Source organism: Ciona robusta, chromosome 13, assembly GCF_009617815.1.
Source record: "Ciona robusta chromosome 13, ASM961781v2".
Classification (NCBI taxonomy): domain Eukaryota; kingdom Metazoa; phylum Chordata; class Ascidiacea; order Phlebobranchia; family Cionidae; genus Ciona; species Ciona robusta.
In genome coordinates this window covers 232,241-250,330 of record NC_143247.1, presented here as the reverse complement: position 1 = coordinate 250,330, position 18,090 = coordinate 232,241, and the positions used below count along the sequence as shown (strand labels likewise).

At 36.1% G+C, this 18,090-nt stretch overlaps 3 protein-coding genes across 4 annotated transcripts in view; 2 read left to right on the top strand and 1 right to left on the bottom strand.

Annotated features, from left to right (window-relative positions):
• The window catches only part of LOC149725534 (uncharacterized), a 40,820-nt gene extending 34,596 nt beyond the window's left edge, over positions 1-6,224 (top strand). For both annotated transcript variants that reach the window (XM_089891315.1, XM_089891314.1), the window contains exons 39-44: positions 497-719; positions 899-1,046; positions 1,491-1,649; positions 1,910-4,313; positions 5,444-5,619; positions 6,177-6,224. In XM_089891315.1, coding sequence (XP_089747441.1) covers positions 497-719; positions 899-1,046; positions 1,491-1,649; positions 1,910-2,110 — 731 coding nt within the window. In that variant the 3' untranslated portion in view covers positions 2,111-4,313; positions 5,444-5,619; positions 6,177-6,224. The remainder of the gene's footprint in view (positions 1-496; positions 720-898; positions 1,047-1,490; positions 1,650-1,909; positions 4,314-5,443; positions 5,620-6,176) is intronic.
• LOC149725532 (uncharacterized) lies at positions 3,410-18,070 on the bottom strand. The gene is made up of 11 exons (XM_089891333.1): positions 17,933-18,070; positions 16,595-16,830; positions 15,877-16,000; positions 15,221-15,280; positions 8,223-8,325; positions 7,863-7,980; positions 7,465-7,600; positions 6,169-6,358; positions 5,467-5,673; positions 4,764-4,884; positions 3,410-4,152 (listed from the first exon to the last, which is right to left on the bottom strand). The coding sequence occupies exons 1-11, from the start codon at positions 18,043-18,045 to the stop codon at positions 3,857-3,859; spliced, it is 1,704 nt and encodes a 567-aa protein (XP_089747459.1). The 5' UTR covers positions 18,046-18,070; the 3' UTR covers positions 3,410-3,856.
• Positions 10,892-13,776, top strand: LOC149725533 (uncharacterized). Its single transcript, XM_089891349.1, has 4 exons — positions 10,892-11,237; positions 11,585-11,702; positions 12,705-12,825; positions 13,459-13,776. The coding sequence occupies exons 1-4, from the start codon at positions 11,021-11,023 to the stop codon at positions 13,666-13,668; spliced, it is 666 nt and encodes a 221-aa protein (XP_089747475.1). The 5' UTR covers positions 10,892-11,020; the 3' UTR covers positions 13,669-13,776.
• Positions 18,071-18,090: the final 20 nt, after the last annotated feature.

The window sequence follows — 18,090 nt, the reverse complement described above, 5'->3', positions numbered from 1 at the left end:
CGGGTGTTCTGTTTCATACACCTCGTGCCCGCTTACAAGTTACAACGTAAGTAACTTATTTAACCTCGCATGGCGGGCCAACAACAGTTGTTGTAACTTGATAAGTAATTGCTTTTTGTCCCACTCATGATAACTACTGGGTTGGAGCAATTGTCGATAAGTGTCTTGCCCAAGGACTCGCCAACAAAAGTAGCGGCATCAAGCTTTGAACCCATAACCCCTGGGTTAGAGGCAGGTGCGCTAACCATCTGTGCCACAATGCCAGTTAAATTGTTATCATTGTTTTAGTTCCTATTTTTTCGTTAATTTGTTTCTGTGGTGCCCCTCCCCAATCATGTGCATTATGTTCTGCCTCAGTGATTTTGCCTTCTTCCTTTTTTTGTCTGGCCTTGTTGGTCATTCATTCTAAACATGTGCTTGTGTTGTGAGGTGCTCTTATAAACTTAACTACTGACTTCACAAATCGATATTATATTAATAATTAACTTGTTTGCAGATCATTGCAATTGCCCTGCACAGTGGGGAGGACCACGATGTCGTGACTATCGCCAGTGCTCGTCTGTTGGTTGTCACGACAACGGCGTATGTGTTGCCATGCCGTGGATCAACGACCATGAGTGTATTTGTCATTGGGGGTGGGAGGGGTATAATTGTGATGTCATAATGGATACTATGAGTGGATACTCATACCTGCAGTTTGTTGGGAGTTCGTATTTGAGGTAAGTGACTCGACAGTGAGCATGAAGTGTATGAATACACCATGTGTGCCTGGTGTATAAGAAGACACCCATGTTATAACTCGACAGTGAGCATGAAGTGTATGAATACACCATGTGTGTCTGGTGTATAAGAAGACACCCATGTTATAACTCGACAGTGAGCATGAGGTGTATTACAGATTGACCACACCACAAAACTCCACCAAAACTTTTTTGTCGTTTTTGTTCAAAACGAGAAAAACTGACACAATGATTCTCTGGTTGGGGGAATCCCGATCTTCAGAAGATGACCATTTGGCCGTGGGAATGAAAAACGGTCGAATCATGGTGAAATTACACTTGAACTTTTACTGCTTTTTCATCATTTTAATTTCTTAAAATGCTGGTTTGGCCCATTTTTATGTAAAAAGTTTTTTTTGCATTCATGCCTCTTACCAAGAATTTAAGGGGGTGACAGGTTCGAGGCTCGTCACTGCTACCATGGTGGACATGTGTCCTTGGGCAAAACACTTAACGAAAGTTGCTCCAACCCAGTGGTCACCAAAGGCTTATCCAAATTATCAGCCATACATAAAAAATTTCAAAATAATTTACCTATGTGTTAACTCGTAAGCGAGAACGAGGTGTATGAGACAGAACACCCATGTTAAAACGACTGTTGTTGCCCCGCCGTGCGAGGATAACGAAAGTTAATTGTTTTTAAAAAAAACATAAATTTAATTTTGCTCTAATATTCCTATTTATTAAATACAAGATTTCTATTACCATTAGGTGTCAGTGCAGCTCGGTTACGATTTCGACCACAAAGAAATAAACATGACGTCAGCGTTTTATAACGATGACAAATGGCATGATGTCATGATGACTCAGCATGGAAGAAATGTTGACGTCATTGTCGATAAAATGGAACAATTTAATTTATTTGTTAAAGTAAGTAAAGTTGTTTTAAATTCTTTTTTTTTTTCCAAAAAAATTAATTTTATTTATTTATTTGAAAATGATAATATTCAAAGATCATGTTATTAGAACAACAAAGAGAAGGGATTTAACAACAAAAGAAAGTATGAATAAAAAATACTGATCAAATGTGTAGGAATAGGAAAGAGCTTTTCAAAAATAAGCGGCTGTTTATTTTTCTGCTAGGGTTTGTATAATAAAAACAAAAAAAAATCAAAAAACTTTTTTCAAAGGTTCCATTTGATCAACTTGACGCTCATGTTTTAAACATTGGAAGTTTTGGCCACAAGAGGACTGTAGAGAGTTCAACTTACCAACTTTTTTCCTCCCCATTCGAAGGCTGTTTCGGAAATTTAAGTTTTTTTAAAATTGGAAATTTTGTTTCTTGGGAGGACGCTGTAGTTGCTGAAAATTTATTTTCCTGTTCGGACTGAAATAACTTATCCATGGTTGCCACTCCCATGCTCGCTGTCGAGTTGCTGAAGCTATTGCAGTGTGTGGATAAGCAGACATGACTTTTGGTTGGTTTGGTCATTTATATTCTCGTGGGTGGGAACTTGGGTGACTTATCCATGGTTGCCACTTCCATGCCCACAGTCGAGTTGCTGAAGCTATTGCAGTGTGTGGATAAGGATTATCTCATGGTCACTGTCGAGTCTTCTTACACACCAGACACACATGGTGTATTCATACAACTCATGCTCACTGTCGAGTTATAACAGGAGTGTCTTCTTATACACCAGGCACACATGGTGTATTCATACACCTCATGCTTACTGTCGAGTTATAACAGGAGTGTCTTCTTATACACCAGGCACACATGGTGTATTCATACACCTCATGCTCACTGTCAAGTTATGACATGGATGTCTTCTTATACACCAGACACACATGGTGTATTCATACACCTCATGCTCACTGTCAAGTTATAACATGGGTGTCTTCTTATACACCAGACACACATGGTGTATTCATACACCTCATGCTCACTGTCAAGTTATAACATGGGTGTCTTCTTATAAACCAGACACACATGGTGTATTCATACACCTCATGCTCACTGTCAAGTTATAACATGGGTGTCTTCTTATACACCAGACACACATGGTGAATTCATACACCTCATGCTTACTGTCGAGTTATAACATGGGTGTCTTCTTATACACCAGACACACATGGTGTATTCATACACCTCGTGCTCACTGTCGAGTAATAACATGGGTGTCTTCTTATACACCAGACACACATGGTGTATTCATACACCTCATTCTCACTGTCGAGTTATAACATGGGTGTCTTCTTATACACCAGACACACATGGTGTATTCATACACCTCATGCTCACTGTCAAGTTATAACATGGGTGTCTTCTTATACACCAGACACACATGGTGTATTCATACACATCATTCTCACTGTCGAGTTATAACATGGGTGTCTTCTTATACACCAGACACACATGGTGTATTCATACACCTCATTCTCACTGTCGAGTTATAACATGGGTGTCTTCTTATACACCAGACACACATGGTGTATTCCTACACCTCATGCTCACTGTCGAGTTATAACATGGGTGTCTTCTTATACACCAGACACACATGGTGTATTCATACACCTCATTCTCACTGTCGAGTTATAACATGGGTGTCTTCTTATACACCAGACACACATGGTGTATTCATACACCTCATGCTCACTGTCAGAATTTTTTTACTTTATGAATCACAATATGTTAACAGTTTTTGTTTTATTCTTCCACATCTCTTTTAAATTGTAAGTCGTAATAAAGCTGATACTTAACGCCCTAAATTATAAAAAAATAGCTTAAACAAAATATTGTTTTAAAACTGAATTTATATTAAAAAAGTGTATTTAGAAAGTAAAGTGTCTAAAAGTGTAGTGATGAAAAAATATTTTCTTACAGTAGTGTGGGGGAAGATGGGACATCTTTTTATACTATTTTTTCCCTTTTGGTAGTAAACAAAGAATATTCAAAGAAATATAAAATCGTATCTCGCGACTTCCATAGACTGCTGTTAATTGTTTAAAACACGATTAGAATATTTGGATGTTATGTGCTAATGGTGTCCCATTTTACCTCACAGTACCTTAAATCGCTTTATAAAAAAAAACAATATTAAAAAATTATTTAAAAAAAATATATTTTTTATTAATTCTTAGTAAGGTTGAATTCGTGTGTCGCAAACTGGGCACGAGAACCAACACAACGGTGCGCTACATAAAACACATTCTACACGATTGCGACAGGAAACGCATAATGTCACGTGGTCGCATACGTATGGTGACGTCAGAGGCTCTTTTGTGACGTCACAGTTCGAGCACAAAGAGCATTTGTCATTCGGTGGTCGGTATGTGAAAAACGGTGACGGTAAGTTGGGGTCAGATTTTATACCGGGGACGATTTCGTAAGCGTTGGTTGGTCTCAGTAGCGACATCTGCTGGCGGTGGCCGCCTGAAAAAGAATTTATTTTGTATTATTTGTCACGGTAACGAAAAACGGAAGTTTACAAAAGTGAAAAGACGGGTAGTAACGGTGAAACGACGGTTGTTGGAACACAGCCACGAAGAACATAATCGTATGAATGTGAAGAAGACATTCGTTAAGTGTTAGAGGTGTGTATGTATCCGATTTATTCAGGCGGAGTTTTTTCAAATTCGGATTTATTTAAGCACCAGACTGATTTTCGTTGGTGTCTTGTAAAATTTGTTCCTGTTCTATTATGCATGCGCTAAAGGTAGGAACAAATATTATACGCGATTCCTGACCAATGAAACACGGCCCGGCATGAATAAGTAGGTCTTTATGTTAAGTTGTTATCACTTTTGCACACAGTTGGTTGTCATAATAAATAGAATATATCAATTTGCGCATGCGTGCGACAGTCGTTATAACACGGGTGTTCTGTTTCATACACCTCGCGCCCGCTTACGAGTTACCACCTATGCAACTTGATGGGTAATTAATTAACTTTGGGGAAGATTTTATCTTCTTGTATGGCTGACAAATAGGCATATATTTGTATTACAAAAATGTAAAAATGGTTCCTTCATTTCACATCTCACCGAGTAATTGAACTTTAGTAACCCCAACTCCCAAGAAGAAAGCCAAATAACACGGTTGTGGTTGCAACAACTGAAGTATCACCTTCGGGGGTTTTCCCTCAATTACTACTTTTACTCTACCCTATAAAATAAACAGACACGAATTTTTTTTAAGTTTCTGTTTGAATGAGAGACTGGTGATGCCATTAAGGTGAAATATATTTATTTAATTATATAGTAGGTTGGAGGTAGATGGGACACCTCACATAATATCTAAATATCCTGATCGTGTTTTGAACAATTACTAACGGTCAATGGGAGTCATGGGCATAAACTTTGATACTTTCTTTAATGTTCTTTGTTTACTACTAAACGGGACGAGAAAATAGAGATCAAAAGTGTCCCGTCTTCCCCCACCCTACTGTACTATTGCTTAGACTTGATTTTTGTCTGTTACGTTTATAGCACCAGATCTTGAATACTTCGCTAAATAAAAATCGTTTACTCAATGATCACCGGAGCTGGATCAGACCAAGGAAATTACAACAAGTAATATTCCAACATGACATAATTTATTATCTCTTCAAAAACGGTAGCGAAAATCATTACTTGAATTTCATTTCTTTACAGAATTTACAACTTTTAGTTATCGTAATAGTCGTAAATTGGAACGAAACCATAACAATTATTTTTGTTTAAAGAAATGGATAAAAAAAGAACTAACCAAAGCGTCCAGGGTCACTTTAACACCAACTCCACGTCTTAAACCGGTGATCTCATCCGAAAATATCCATCCGTTAGACGTCGCCGCTGGGCTAAGTCGGTTTACAGGCACTTCGGTGTTTCCATTTTTATCGTCGTTGTTGTCTTGGCCAAGGTAAGCCGCCATGTACATTAAGTCTTTTCGACGGTCAGTTGAAAGAACTTTGAACTGCATTTATAAAAACAAGATAAAGTAATGTGGGGTAAGATGGGACACTCTTAGCAAATATTGTCCAAATATCTTGATCGTGTTTTAAACAATTCACAACGGTCTATGGGAGTCGCGAGGACTCGGTTTTATAATTCCTTAAATGTTTTTTGTTTACTATTAAATGGGACGAAAAATAGAAGCAAAGGTCTCCTATCTATCCATATCCTATTATACCAGCACTTCTTAAACTGGGGGTATTCCTTTTATTTCTGCCAAATTTGGGTAAATGATCTGCCAATTAAAATCCACATCAGTTGTTAAAAGAGTAAACCATGCACAAAAGTTTAAGAAACATCGTACTATACAAAAAAACTTTTGTATAGCTGACAATTTAGACAACCTGTCCATGCATATGTTGTGTTAAAGTTATCTGAACAGCGCCATCTCCCTGGTTAGTTGTAATATACATTCAAAGCCTTATATGTAACAACGCCAGTATTTAACCTAACATACCTCTACAGTGCTGCCAATATTTATCGGTTGTTCAATAAATGCCATCCCGTCCTGCAGTGTTGCACAAAGTTCTTTATACTCGGCAACACTGTTGAAACCATACACATCACTCGAGACCTCTACAAGTTTCCCTCGCTTGTTTTCGCTGAATGAAAGCGGAAACCACGTTGTTTGTGGCGTCATAATCTTCCTATGACGTAACAAAAGTAAAAAATAACGTTAAGAAATCAATGTTAAAACAATCCTGTTTTTAATTCTCAAGTCCTATGTCTTCTTGACTAAAATTAATTGAAACATTACTTTTTTTCCCCTTTTTTCATCATAGGATTATTATTTTAAAACAGCATAATTTCCAAGTAATAACCGTCACTAAAGTTTCATAACTAGTTTTAAGCAATAACAAGGTTAACTAGTGTAGGTTAAAATTACAAAACGCAGTCATGAAGATTACGATGCGGATTTACACATATTTTTTATCAATAGTTTTATAATTTAACGTGCCCATTCATTGGAGCTATGCTCTCTTGTTTTGTAACATTGCGTGTGTTTTGCGAAAAACGCAAGTGATTATTACTTTGCCGTTGGTCGCTTGCTTTGTTCCTTTGACTCGGGTTTATAGATTACGCTTCTGTGTCAAGGCACTAGTAAGCAGTTATGTTTAAGTTTTGGGACTAAAACATCGTTCTTGTTGATCTTGCATGGCATAACGTAGTCTTTATTTATATCTTCAAATACAGTATCAAAGATCAGTAATTAACACAACGAAATAAAGGGAATTAGTAGCAAAACGACAGTCGTTTATTTAATCTAAATTTACTACTTCTGTCTATGTGTTTTATATTAGGGAGTTATATATTGTGTTACAATAGCAGTCAGTCCATTGCAGGACGTTGATACAAGCCATTGGAACATGAAACCTTCTGTTACATGAGCGTACGTTGCTTTAGCAAATTCAGTTCTTTACCGTCGGTTATATAAAGTACTGTGAGGTAAGATGGGACACCTTTTGCACATAATATTCCAATATCCGGATCGTGGTTTTACCAACAGACTATGTGAGGATACGGGTTTTTTTTAAATATTGTTTGTTTACTACGAAATGAGACAAGGAAATAGAATAAAAAGGTGTTTCAACTTCCCCATCCTACTATATGTTACTTAGTATTACATTAAATCAAGTTCTCTAACCGTATGTTATACATCATAAAACGCATCGGTTAGAACCGCTGGCACCGCACAAGCATATATGGTTTAGTATTACATGCTCTTACTTAGTTGATAAGCATTCACATTTACCGGTTACATGGATGTTTCATATGATCTTCGTGAGGTCGGTTTCTCACGATTCGTGGAGGATATCCCGGAAGGCGCTCACGAATTTCACGAGATTTCTGCCATTCATATTTCAGCTTTTGACACGTGGTTTTACGAGCTAAAAAAATTACTCGGCAGTGAGCATAAGGTAGTTAATATATTATTGTTATAGTATTCGCAGTTTTAGTTAATTTGAGCTTCGTTGTCGTTTTACAAGAGCTAAACACAACAATCTTACGTATACGTGGTAACTTGCACGGGGTGTATAAAACAGAACACCCGTGTTATAACGATTGTCATTGCCCCGCCATGCGAGGATAAATAAGTTACATTCGTTCATTCAGAACAAATTTATTATGTAATGAAATTTACTAGTATACCATTATTGGTAGGGTTCTCAAACGGCGGTGGGCGCAAGAGAGTTCCTTCAGACGCTTTGTCGCTTTGTGAACGAAGTGTGGAATCAGCAGTGAATGGACGATCGTGTTTTCGAGGAGACTTAAATAGTAAGACGGGTAGTAATACTTTGCATTTAGTATACTTTTCCAGTTACGAAGCAAACACTGAATCGTAGCCACAACAGTGAGCCTTGAACCAGGGATCCTCCAGTTACGAGGCACACACTGAATCGTAGCCACCAGAGTGAGCCTTGAACCTGGGAGCTTCCAGTTACGAGGCACACACTTAATTGTTGCCACCACAGTGAGTCTTGATCTAAGCACCTTATAGTTACCACTTACAAGTTCCCCAGTACAGCTGGATGATTCAATACTTCTTCTTATAAACGAATGTTTCCACTGGTCCATGGACTTTTCCAAGTTGCTTAAATCACTTAAAGATTTTCTGCAAAGAATTAATTCTGTAATTTAGACAACAGTTGTTATAACACGAGTGTTCTGTTCCACAGTCTTTCCCATAATCAAGGCTAGATATTCCAAAAGCAAAATTCGCCGCAACAAACTGAAGCAGCTTCCGAGCGCCACCTAGTGAGGGAAACTAACCTCAATCGCCCCAGCTAACCCTATCAATCTAATTACTTCACCACGTACTTTGTGTGCGATTCTTTTTTCTGTGGCTGACAATTTGAACAACCCATTAGTGACCACTGGGTTGGAGTCGTTAAGTTTCTTGCTCTAATTTAAGCGCCTAAAATGGTAGCAGCATCGAGCCTTGAACTCCATAAGTCAACGATAACATTAATCACTGAGCAAAGGCGTAAGACATGTAATTCAAAAGCGTTTCCATGGACAGCTTATATATAGTACTGTGGGGTAAGATGGATACCGCATGTACATAATATCCCATATTTTTAAATCGTGTTTAAAAAACAATTAACAACGCTCTATTAGAGTCGTGAGAATACAGTTATATAATTCTGTAAATAACGTTTGATATTTCTAGTTTAAGTTAATATCTACCTAATACAAATTGTATTTATTTGTTCGAATATTTCTCTAGAATAACGAAGAATAAATTTATTTAAACAACGAAGAGAATGGAATTTTAAGCAAAACGACAGTCGGTAAAACACACGTTACGGGTAAAACTACTTTTTAAGGAAATTATAGTACTGTAGGGGAAGATGGGAACCTTTAGCACATAATATTCAAATATCCTGATCGTGTTTTAAACAATTAACAACGTGCTATGAGAGAATACGGTTTCAGGATTCTTTGAATGTTCTTTGTTTTCTGCCAAGTGGGACGAGAAACTAGAATAAAAAGTTGTCCCATCTTCCCCAACCCAACTAAATTAGGAAAAGGCAAGACTGCTAATACACTAACCCAAATGTAGGTTAAATAAATCTATAACCGTTTTGCAAAAGTAGGACATGTGGCGATGAGACCAAAGATCATGATCCGTGATCTTTGTAACCCGGTTAATTATTAACCAGACGTTGCATAATTTTCGGTAAAAAATGCTGACGGTGCAATTTTTCCATCACTGTAATATTTTAACACGAGCCCAACGCGTGTAAAAGTCACGCGTTCGGCGCGTGATCAACCTTTCCCAGCTTCAAATACGAGTATGTGATATTTTATGGGTCAGTTGTACTTGTGGGGGAATAGGTCTGCATGCGTGTGATTGCTGTACGCGTGAAACGAATAAGCGTACTATGTTTTCAAATCAGACCGAAGGGTCTATGACATCATATATAGTAGTACTATATAATATTACTGTGGGGTAAGATGGAAACCTTTATCACATATTATCCTCTATTTCCTAATCTTTTTTAACAACTAATAAAGTTTTTTTTATGATACAGTTATATAATTCTTTAAATATTCTTTATTTGATACCAAAAGGGATGAAAAAAGAGAATGAAAACATGTCCCATCTTACCCGCCCTACTATATACTTGATTTTTGTTACATAATATATGCTATATAAATACAACTCGTTGGAGTTACTTTATATTCTATTGTGGGTTTAGCAGCCCACGCTTTAATTGTCAATTTCACTCAAGTTATCTTTAGCCGTTGTGGTGTGTTATAACGAGTCATTTTGCTGCTAAAATTCCTCCTTTTTGTTGTTTAATTATATATATATTGGTGAAGATAAAATTAAAACAACAAAGAGAAAATGGAATCAGCAACAAAACGACAGTCGTTAAAACACGCTAGGAATAAAAATAATTCATATAACGTTAAACTGATTGCGGTTTCTTATTTTTTCTATTTTTAAGTTTTATATTAGATTTTGCGTGAAATATGGTTATAGTTTTAGCTATTTTTTTAACTTTTCAATTATGATAACAAACATGCAGTAGTAAAGTAATGTGGGGTAAGAAGGAGACTTTTGGTTCGTAAATCCTATATTTCCTGATCGTGTTTTAACAAAACAACGATATTTTAAAGGCGTAAAGATACGGTTGTTTTATTCTGTAAATTTTCTTTGTTCACTACCAAATGGGCCGATAAAATAGAAAAATCCGTCTTACCCCAACCAACTATATACAAAAACTTTACGTTTATGGCTATCACTTATTCAACCTCAAAGTTAAAACATATGACTGTCATATTTTATTTACCTTGTACCCGTTTCGTCAACAAAAATGTAACTATGCTCAAATACTGCTGTTGCGCCCAAGAACATACACGTCGAAAGCGGTAATATTTATCTTTGTATCGTTTACACTCTGAGCACTGAGCTGTGGTGCATTTTAAAATGTTCTTATACTTTACGTCCTATTTTATTATTTTCCACATGGGTGATGTCCTATAGCGGGGCATGTCGTGGGACCTGAGGTTTAAACCAGAGTTGGCCCATTACCTCAACACCCAGGGTGTTGCCGCATGAACCTCACCAGATATCAAAACCGATCGCTTCTTATTTATCCTCGCATGGCGGGGCAATTACAGTCATTAAAACACGATTTTTCTGGTTCATACACCTCGTGTTCGCTCACAAGTTACCACGTATGTAACTTTGTGGGTGATACATTTTGAATGTATTTTTCTAAACCACGCTTCCAAGCCCAATGCTAACAAAAGTATTTTTATTTAGAAAAAGTCTTAAAAACCGCCTTTAAAACAATATGGCAAACACTGATCTTGAAACTGGTCTTGAAAATGTCAATAATGTTGTGTTTTGTGAAACCACCCAGCAGTCGCAAGCTCACTATAGGAAGTGGAGCGCACAGTACGATAACGACATGGACGTGCTTGGTGTCTCATACAGCTCAAAAGTCGTGGACATGTTTGAGAAACACGTGACGGAGTTGGACAATTTAAAAGTTTTGGACCTTGGAGGGGGTAAATATTTTTTTATATTTTTTTGTATTTTCCGAATTTTTTGGTAGTTTTCTCATTTTTGTATCTTTTATATTTTTTATATTTTTTTTATATTTTTTTATATTTTTTTATATTTTTTTATAATTTTTATATTTTTATATTTTTTACATTTTTGTATTTTTTGAATTTTTTGTATTTCCTTTTTATTTTCATTATTTTTAGTTTTTATTAAATAGTATATATAATATATATATTATTCGCGTTTCATTTTTTTAAACATATTTTTTTAAATGTTGCTTGTTGTTTAATTTACATGTTGTTTACAAAATCTTAAAAAAATCTTGACCAGTTTCTTATGCATCTTACAGGCACTGGGACGGCGTCTTTCAACCTTCGAAACCGTCTTAACTTTAAAGGAGAAATCGACATTCTAGATGCCAGTATGAGTATGTTATACGAAGCAAGCCAAAAAGATGTCGGGTTTAGGTAAAGTTACAGAGCATGACGTTTTCGTGTCACATTTGGCAGTAAATAAAGAATATTTATAAAGAATTATATAACCAATAAGCTCGCGGCTCTAAAATAGATTTGATAATTGAGCACGTTAGTGGTCATAGATTACTTTTCGTCAAAATTAACTTTATCTCGTCACATTTGGCAGTAAATAAAGAATATTCATAAAGAATTATAAAACCTATTACCTCGTGGCTCTAAAATAACTTTGTTAATTGTTTAAAGCACGATCAAAAAATATAAATTTTGGTGCAAACGTTATCCCATCTTACCCCTGTAAATATATAACGTAGCATAATTTGTATTTATGTCTTCGCAAAACGAAAGCGAAGAATATATTAATTTAAAAAAAAAACGAGAAGGGAATCAACAGCAAAACAACAGTCGTTAAAACACGCTATAGATAATAAGTGCGGAAAGGAGCTTCAGTTAAAAAGTGCGGCTGTTGCAGTTAAAGCGAGTTGTATATCAACTCAAAAGATTCATCTCATTTAGTGGTTATGTTTGATTAGTTATAGTCATTGGGTATTAATAAACAAACGACTTTATTTATCCTCGCATGGCAGGACAACGGCATTCGTTATATTACAGCTGTTTTTTCTCACACACCTCGTGCCCACTTACAAATTACACCGTTTATGTAATTTTGGGTCTAAAAATATATTTTATTTATTTTATGCATGGCTGACAGTTCGAACAATTTAACAGTGACCACTGGGTTGGAGCAAGTATCTTGGCACATACACAATGGTAGCGGCATCGAGCCCAGTAATTACTGCTCTTAAAGCAAACCTTATAATTGCCTTAATCCAGTTGTCACTAATGGGTTGTCTAAATTGTCACTTATGCATACAAATCACCCACAAAGTTAAACACGTGGTAACTTGTAAGTGGAGACGAGGTGTATAAAACCCGCCATTTGAGGATAAAACATAAGAATAATATTAAACAATAAATTTATATTTTTTTATACAGAAATATTCTTTGTCATTTCGTTACCGACAGCGGGGAACTACCTTTTCGTGACGAAACATATGACGTCATAATCAGCTCGGGGGCTTTTTTGCCAAACCATATTCCCGCGTCTTCTATTTTTGTAAGTATATGTTATGCTAAGGTGATTGTTATAACCCAGTAATCACTAATGGGTTGTCTAAATTATCAACCAAACAGAAAACAATCACCCACAAATTTACATATATAGCTAGCATTTCGTAAAGTGGTACGTGGTGTATGAAACAGAACACTTGTGTTATAACAGCCTATTACCCAGTACGATACAACACGAATAGGAAATCTGGGATATTATTTGTAATGATATCCATCTTACCCCACCCTGCTATTGAGTACTATAGGCGTGTGGGGTAAGATGGATACCGTTAGCACCTTTGTCCCATATTTCCTAATCGTCTATTTTAAGAATAAGGCTCTTTTAGTGTGGAGGCATTTAGAGTCGTGAGAATACGGTTTTTTAGTTCTTTGAATGTTCTTTGTTTACTACCAAATGGGACGATAAAAAAAAAGAATGAAAATGTCCTGTCTTACTCCCCTTTACTATATCTTGTTCCAATTTGGTAGAAAACAAAGAACATTAAAAGAAATACAAAACCGTATCGTCACGAATCCCATAGACCGTTAATTGTTTAAAACACGATCGGGATATTTGGATATTACGTGCTAAAGGTGTCCCTTCTTTCCCCACCGTACTAAACAACCTTTTACACCATAGGGGGTAATCAACGCATTAAAACGTGGCGGACTTTTAATGCTGACAAGAAGATTGCAAACAAACGAAGAATACGGCGAAGAATTCGTTGCAAATGTGGAGAAATTATGCAAAGAAAAGAAACTTAAATTCGTCGACAGAATGGAGTACATTCACTTTACTAATATAGAACATAAGTTTCAATCAGGTGGCTTCGTTTATCAACGGTTGTAATTTACTTGCTGTTAAAATACTAGAGAGCTTTGATTAGAAAATTACTACTGATGTCTCTCTATTGTAAATTGTATTAAAATTTTAGGTGAAATAAATACCAGTAGTAAATATTGGTGGTTTTTAAACTAAGTACATAGTACAGTAGGGATACGGGACTCCTTTAGAACATATTGTCTAAAATCCTATTTTGTTTTGAACAATTAACAACGGTCTATAGAAGTCGTGGGGATACGGTTTTATGATTATTTAATGTTCTTTGTGTACTACTAAAAGGAACGTAAAAATTAGAATAAAAAAGTGACCCATCTTCCCCCACCCTGCTATATGTTATATATTATAAGGATGGGGAAATTGAGACATGAAAGTTCGTAATCTCCTATATTTTATTACTGTGTTTTAATAGTAAATGATAAATATATTTCGTGCGCGCTTTACAGTCGTAAGAATACTGTAATAATTCTGCAGCATTTTTATTTCTCTATCATTAAATATGCGGCTATCAATAGAATAAATATTAAATTACAACGAACGTCCCCCTTTACCCGACGTCCCAATTTACCTCACCCGACTTTTGACCTTAATTCAACCTTCGTAGTAGCGTTATAGTTACAGCGCTAGATTTGTAACTAAAATACACTGGGTTCGAATTTCGGTTCTACCACTATGCGTATGTTTTATGCTGTATATAGGCACTTTACCACAACGGCTAATAAATAGTTATCAGTAATAGGCTTTCTAATTTAGTAGTTCGGATGTTAATAATTGCCGTCTGCGTTTTGGCATTATACGAGATATTCGTGTAATTATAATTACACGAGTTGCGCAACGACAGACAATTAAAGCAATCGCAAGACAATCAGCTTGTAAGTGCGCGGTGGCTTATAGGTTGGGGGTTTTTCATGTAACATGAGTTTACCAAGTTCGAGGCTCCGCGCTGCTACCATTAATTGTTCGCTTGTGTGTTCTTGGGCAAGACAGTTAATCGTAATAATACAGTGCTGCCTCATTAATAGCCAAACCAGAGTTTAAATAAAAATTATTGTCTTTGTCTCAGTGCGTTTATGTAGCGATAAATAGACATTAATATTTTAATAATTGCTAAACAGACATGCGTTTGCTCATTTATCAGACATAGACGTCTCATTTTCGTTCGGCGTCGTGACAAAGTGGTTAGCGTACCTTCTTTAACCCAGGGGTAATGGGTTCAAGGCTTTTTGCCGCTACCATTGTAGGCTTATGTGTCTTGAGCAAGACACTTAATGGCAATTTCTCCAACCCAGTGGTCACTAATGGGTTGTCTAAATTATCAGCAACACAAAAAAATGGAAAAGATAATCACCCATGAAGTAACAAGCATATACTTGGTAGGCTAACTGGTAAGTATAAACACGAGGTGTAGAACAGAACACCATGTTATAACAATTGTCGTTGCCCGCCATGCCAGGATAAATAAGTCACATACATGGTAACTGGTAAGCTGGCACGAGGTGTATGAAACCGAACACCCGTGTTATAACAACTGTCGTTGCCCCAGCAAGGTTCATTCATTTACCTGTCAGTTGATGCTTCTACGTAATCATCGTCGCATTCGGAAGGCTCCACAATTGAATATCTACAATATATGATAAAAACATGCTTTAACATATTATATGTGCAGCTTTTTGGTTTTTAATTTTAAACAAAATGATATCTGTTTTTAACATTTTCCCAGTTTTCAAATTACTAGTTTTTTACGAATATATATAGTAGGGTGGGGTAAGATGGATACCATTAGCACATAATATCTCAGATTTCTTAATCGAGTTTTTAACAATTACCAACGCTATTTACAGTCATGAGGATACAGTTATGAATGAGTGAATTTAACTTACTTTATCCTCACGTGGCCGGAAAACGACAGTCGTTATCACACGGGTGTAACACCTCGTGCCAGGTTCGAGTTACCATGGGTTGGAGCAATTGCCGTTACCGGACAGTTGTAGCTATTCTTTGTTTACCACCAAATGGACGATAAAATAGAATGAAATAAGAATTCTTTTACCCAACCTATTATATAATTAATATTTCGATAGCAAAAATGTAACTGCCCTATAAAGTTTTCTCGTTGGACCTCTATGCGCGCAGTCAAGCGCGTCACAAAAATCACCGTGGACGATACCGTGGTATCTACTATGACGTAACAATAAACAAGCGCGTTTCGATTGTTACCTTTCAGGAACTTGTTTCCCGATGTCTTTCGCTAATTCTTTAACTTTAGTGAGGTTTTCTTCCAGTAGTTTCTGATAATAGTCGGTTTGTGGTTGTTGTTTTTCAAGCTGTTTTCTTGGCGGAGCTTAATGGAGGGGAAATTTTAAGAAATTCAAAAATTGACTAGATTTATTTTTTTATGAAATGAAAAGATAGTTTTTATAGAAGATAATAAAATAGCTGGATAATGGGCCAACTCAGGTCTAAATCTTTGCAGGACCTAGCCAAAATATAGAATTATACTTAAATAATTTTGTGTTTTTACTATTTAGGATTCTTATATTTTTTTAATGGATTTTTATTGTTTTTTTGCTGTTTCTGGTATAGTTGTTTTCATGATTTGTATCTGTATGTGAAGAATATTAAATATTTGGCCAAATGAATATAACTTGTTAAGTTATTTATCCTCGCATGGCGGGGCAACGGCAGTCGTTATAACACAGGTGTTCTGTTTCATATACCTTGTGCACGCTTAAAAGTTACCACGTATGTAACTTTGATTTTAATTTATGTATAGCTGATAATTTGGACAACACATTAGTGACCACTGGGTTAAAGCAATTGTTGTAAAACATCTTGCCCACGAACACAAACGCCCACAATGGTAGCAGTGTCAGGCAATCAACCTTTAAACTCTTAAAAAAAAAATAGTGCAATTAATTTTTTTTAATTTTCTCACTTTTTGTTTTGCTCGTAATCCTATTTTTATTTCTCTTCTTTATCTCTTCCATTCTCTTTCTCCTCTCATTGATGACATCACAAACAGTCGTCAATCCCCCGTGTTCTAATTGGTCGACATGCTTCTTATCAAGGGTGGTTGCCATGACCACGCTCCGTGGTACCGTAACCCACCCACACACAGTCGCGGCTCGGTGCCGTGGCGCGCTTGGTACTGGAAGCCATGGCTCTTGTTTTCTGTCAAACATTTGTTTCATGCTTTTTTTCTAAATTTTATTTGTTCTAATTGATATGGGTGAGGCCCAGAGGACATTTTAGCCATTACCTCAACAGACATATATATTACCTATGTATATAATATATATATTTGTATAAAAGTAGGATTGATCATTTAAATGAATGCGACTTGTTTATCCTGGACAGTTAATCATTATGTATGACTTTAATGTAAAGAATGTAAAATGGTTTATTTAGATAATAAATGTAATTTATTTATTCTTACATGGCGGGGGCAACGACAGTCATTAAATTACGGGTGTTCTGTTTTATAAACCTTGTGTCAGCTTACAAGTCCTGATAGCTTTGCCCACTTGTTTAAATTGCTGGCAATTAAGGCAACCCATAGGAGAAAAATCATTTAGGTTCAGATGCAATTGTCAAACCACTATAAATATTTATTCAATTATTGTTAATTAAAAAAAAATCCTAAAATATTTATATAAGTTCATTCTTTTGTTATAATTTGTATAAAGTATATATATATATATATTTACAAATGTATTATTTTTTTAATTATATATGTAATTTTTTTTTTAATTTTTATCCTGACTAGAGCCCGACAGATATTGCTGTTTTTAAACTGATATTTTGTAAATTTCCGTTGCCGATAACCGATATTTTACTGCACCTAAAAAACTTGACTGATTAAAACGGAAAAATCTTGTAATTACTTAATTGGTTAATTTGTAATTTTTTCAAATAAATTTTACCTCCCTTCCATTAAACAAACATTATATTTATCAGCTAATGCAGTTTACTTGTGTATCACGTTGACGCCGTGACCTAAAGTAACCTCTACGTTACACGCGCCTGATAAACATAACATGCGGTGGGTGCGTGATCAGACGCTTTGACCTAGTTTAATACGTTAGATTTTTACGAACGAGTTGAATTAGGTATACGAGTGAGTTTACGTTTATGAACAATGTATCGCTCTGCATTAATTCTTGCGTACGCACGGTGCTGGCGTGCCGATAATCGGTAAATCACCAAAAATGCGGCCGATATATCGGCTAACCGATAATCGGTCGTGCTCTAATCCTGACACAGCATAATTTACCCGACAGAGTTTGATTCCGAATCCGTGGAAAAATTTGCTGACTCATAACCAGGAGTCAAAGGTCGTGGAGTTCCTTTCCACTTGATCGCACGCTGGTTCGATAAATCGCTCATCTGTGACCAATAATTTCGAGTAATTTCTTTGCTTAAAAGCCTAGT

Bases quoted from the DNA above. Each gene is read 5' to 3' on its own strand.
- LOC149725532 (XM_089891333.1), bottom strand. From the start codon at position 18,045: ATGAGCGATTTATCGAACCAGCGTGCGATCAAGTGGAAAGGAACTCCA. The intron at 6,359-7,464 runs GTAAATGTGAAT...GTTACGTCATAG, and splicing joins ATGAAACATCCATGTAACCG to GAAGATTATGACGCCACAAA. The intron at 5,674-6,168 runs GTATGTTAGGTT...TTATAAATGCAG, and splicing joins ATATTGGCAGCACTGTAGAG to TTCAAAGTTCTTTCAACTGA.
- LOC149725533 (XM_089891349.1), top strand. From the start codon at position 11,021: ATGGCAAACACTGATCTTGAAACTGGTCTTGAAAATGTCAATAATGTT. The intron at 11,238-11,584 runs GTAAATATTTTT...TGCATCTTACAG, and splicing joins AGTTTTGGACCTTGGAGGGG to GCACTGGGACGGCGTCTTTC. The intron at 12,826-13,458 runs GTAAGTATATGT...TTTACACCATAG, and splicing joins TTCCCGCGTCTTCTATTTTT to GGGGTAATCAACGCATTAAA.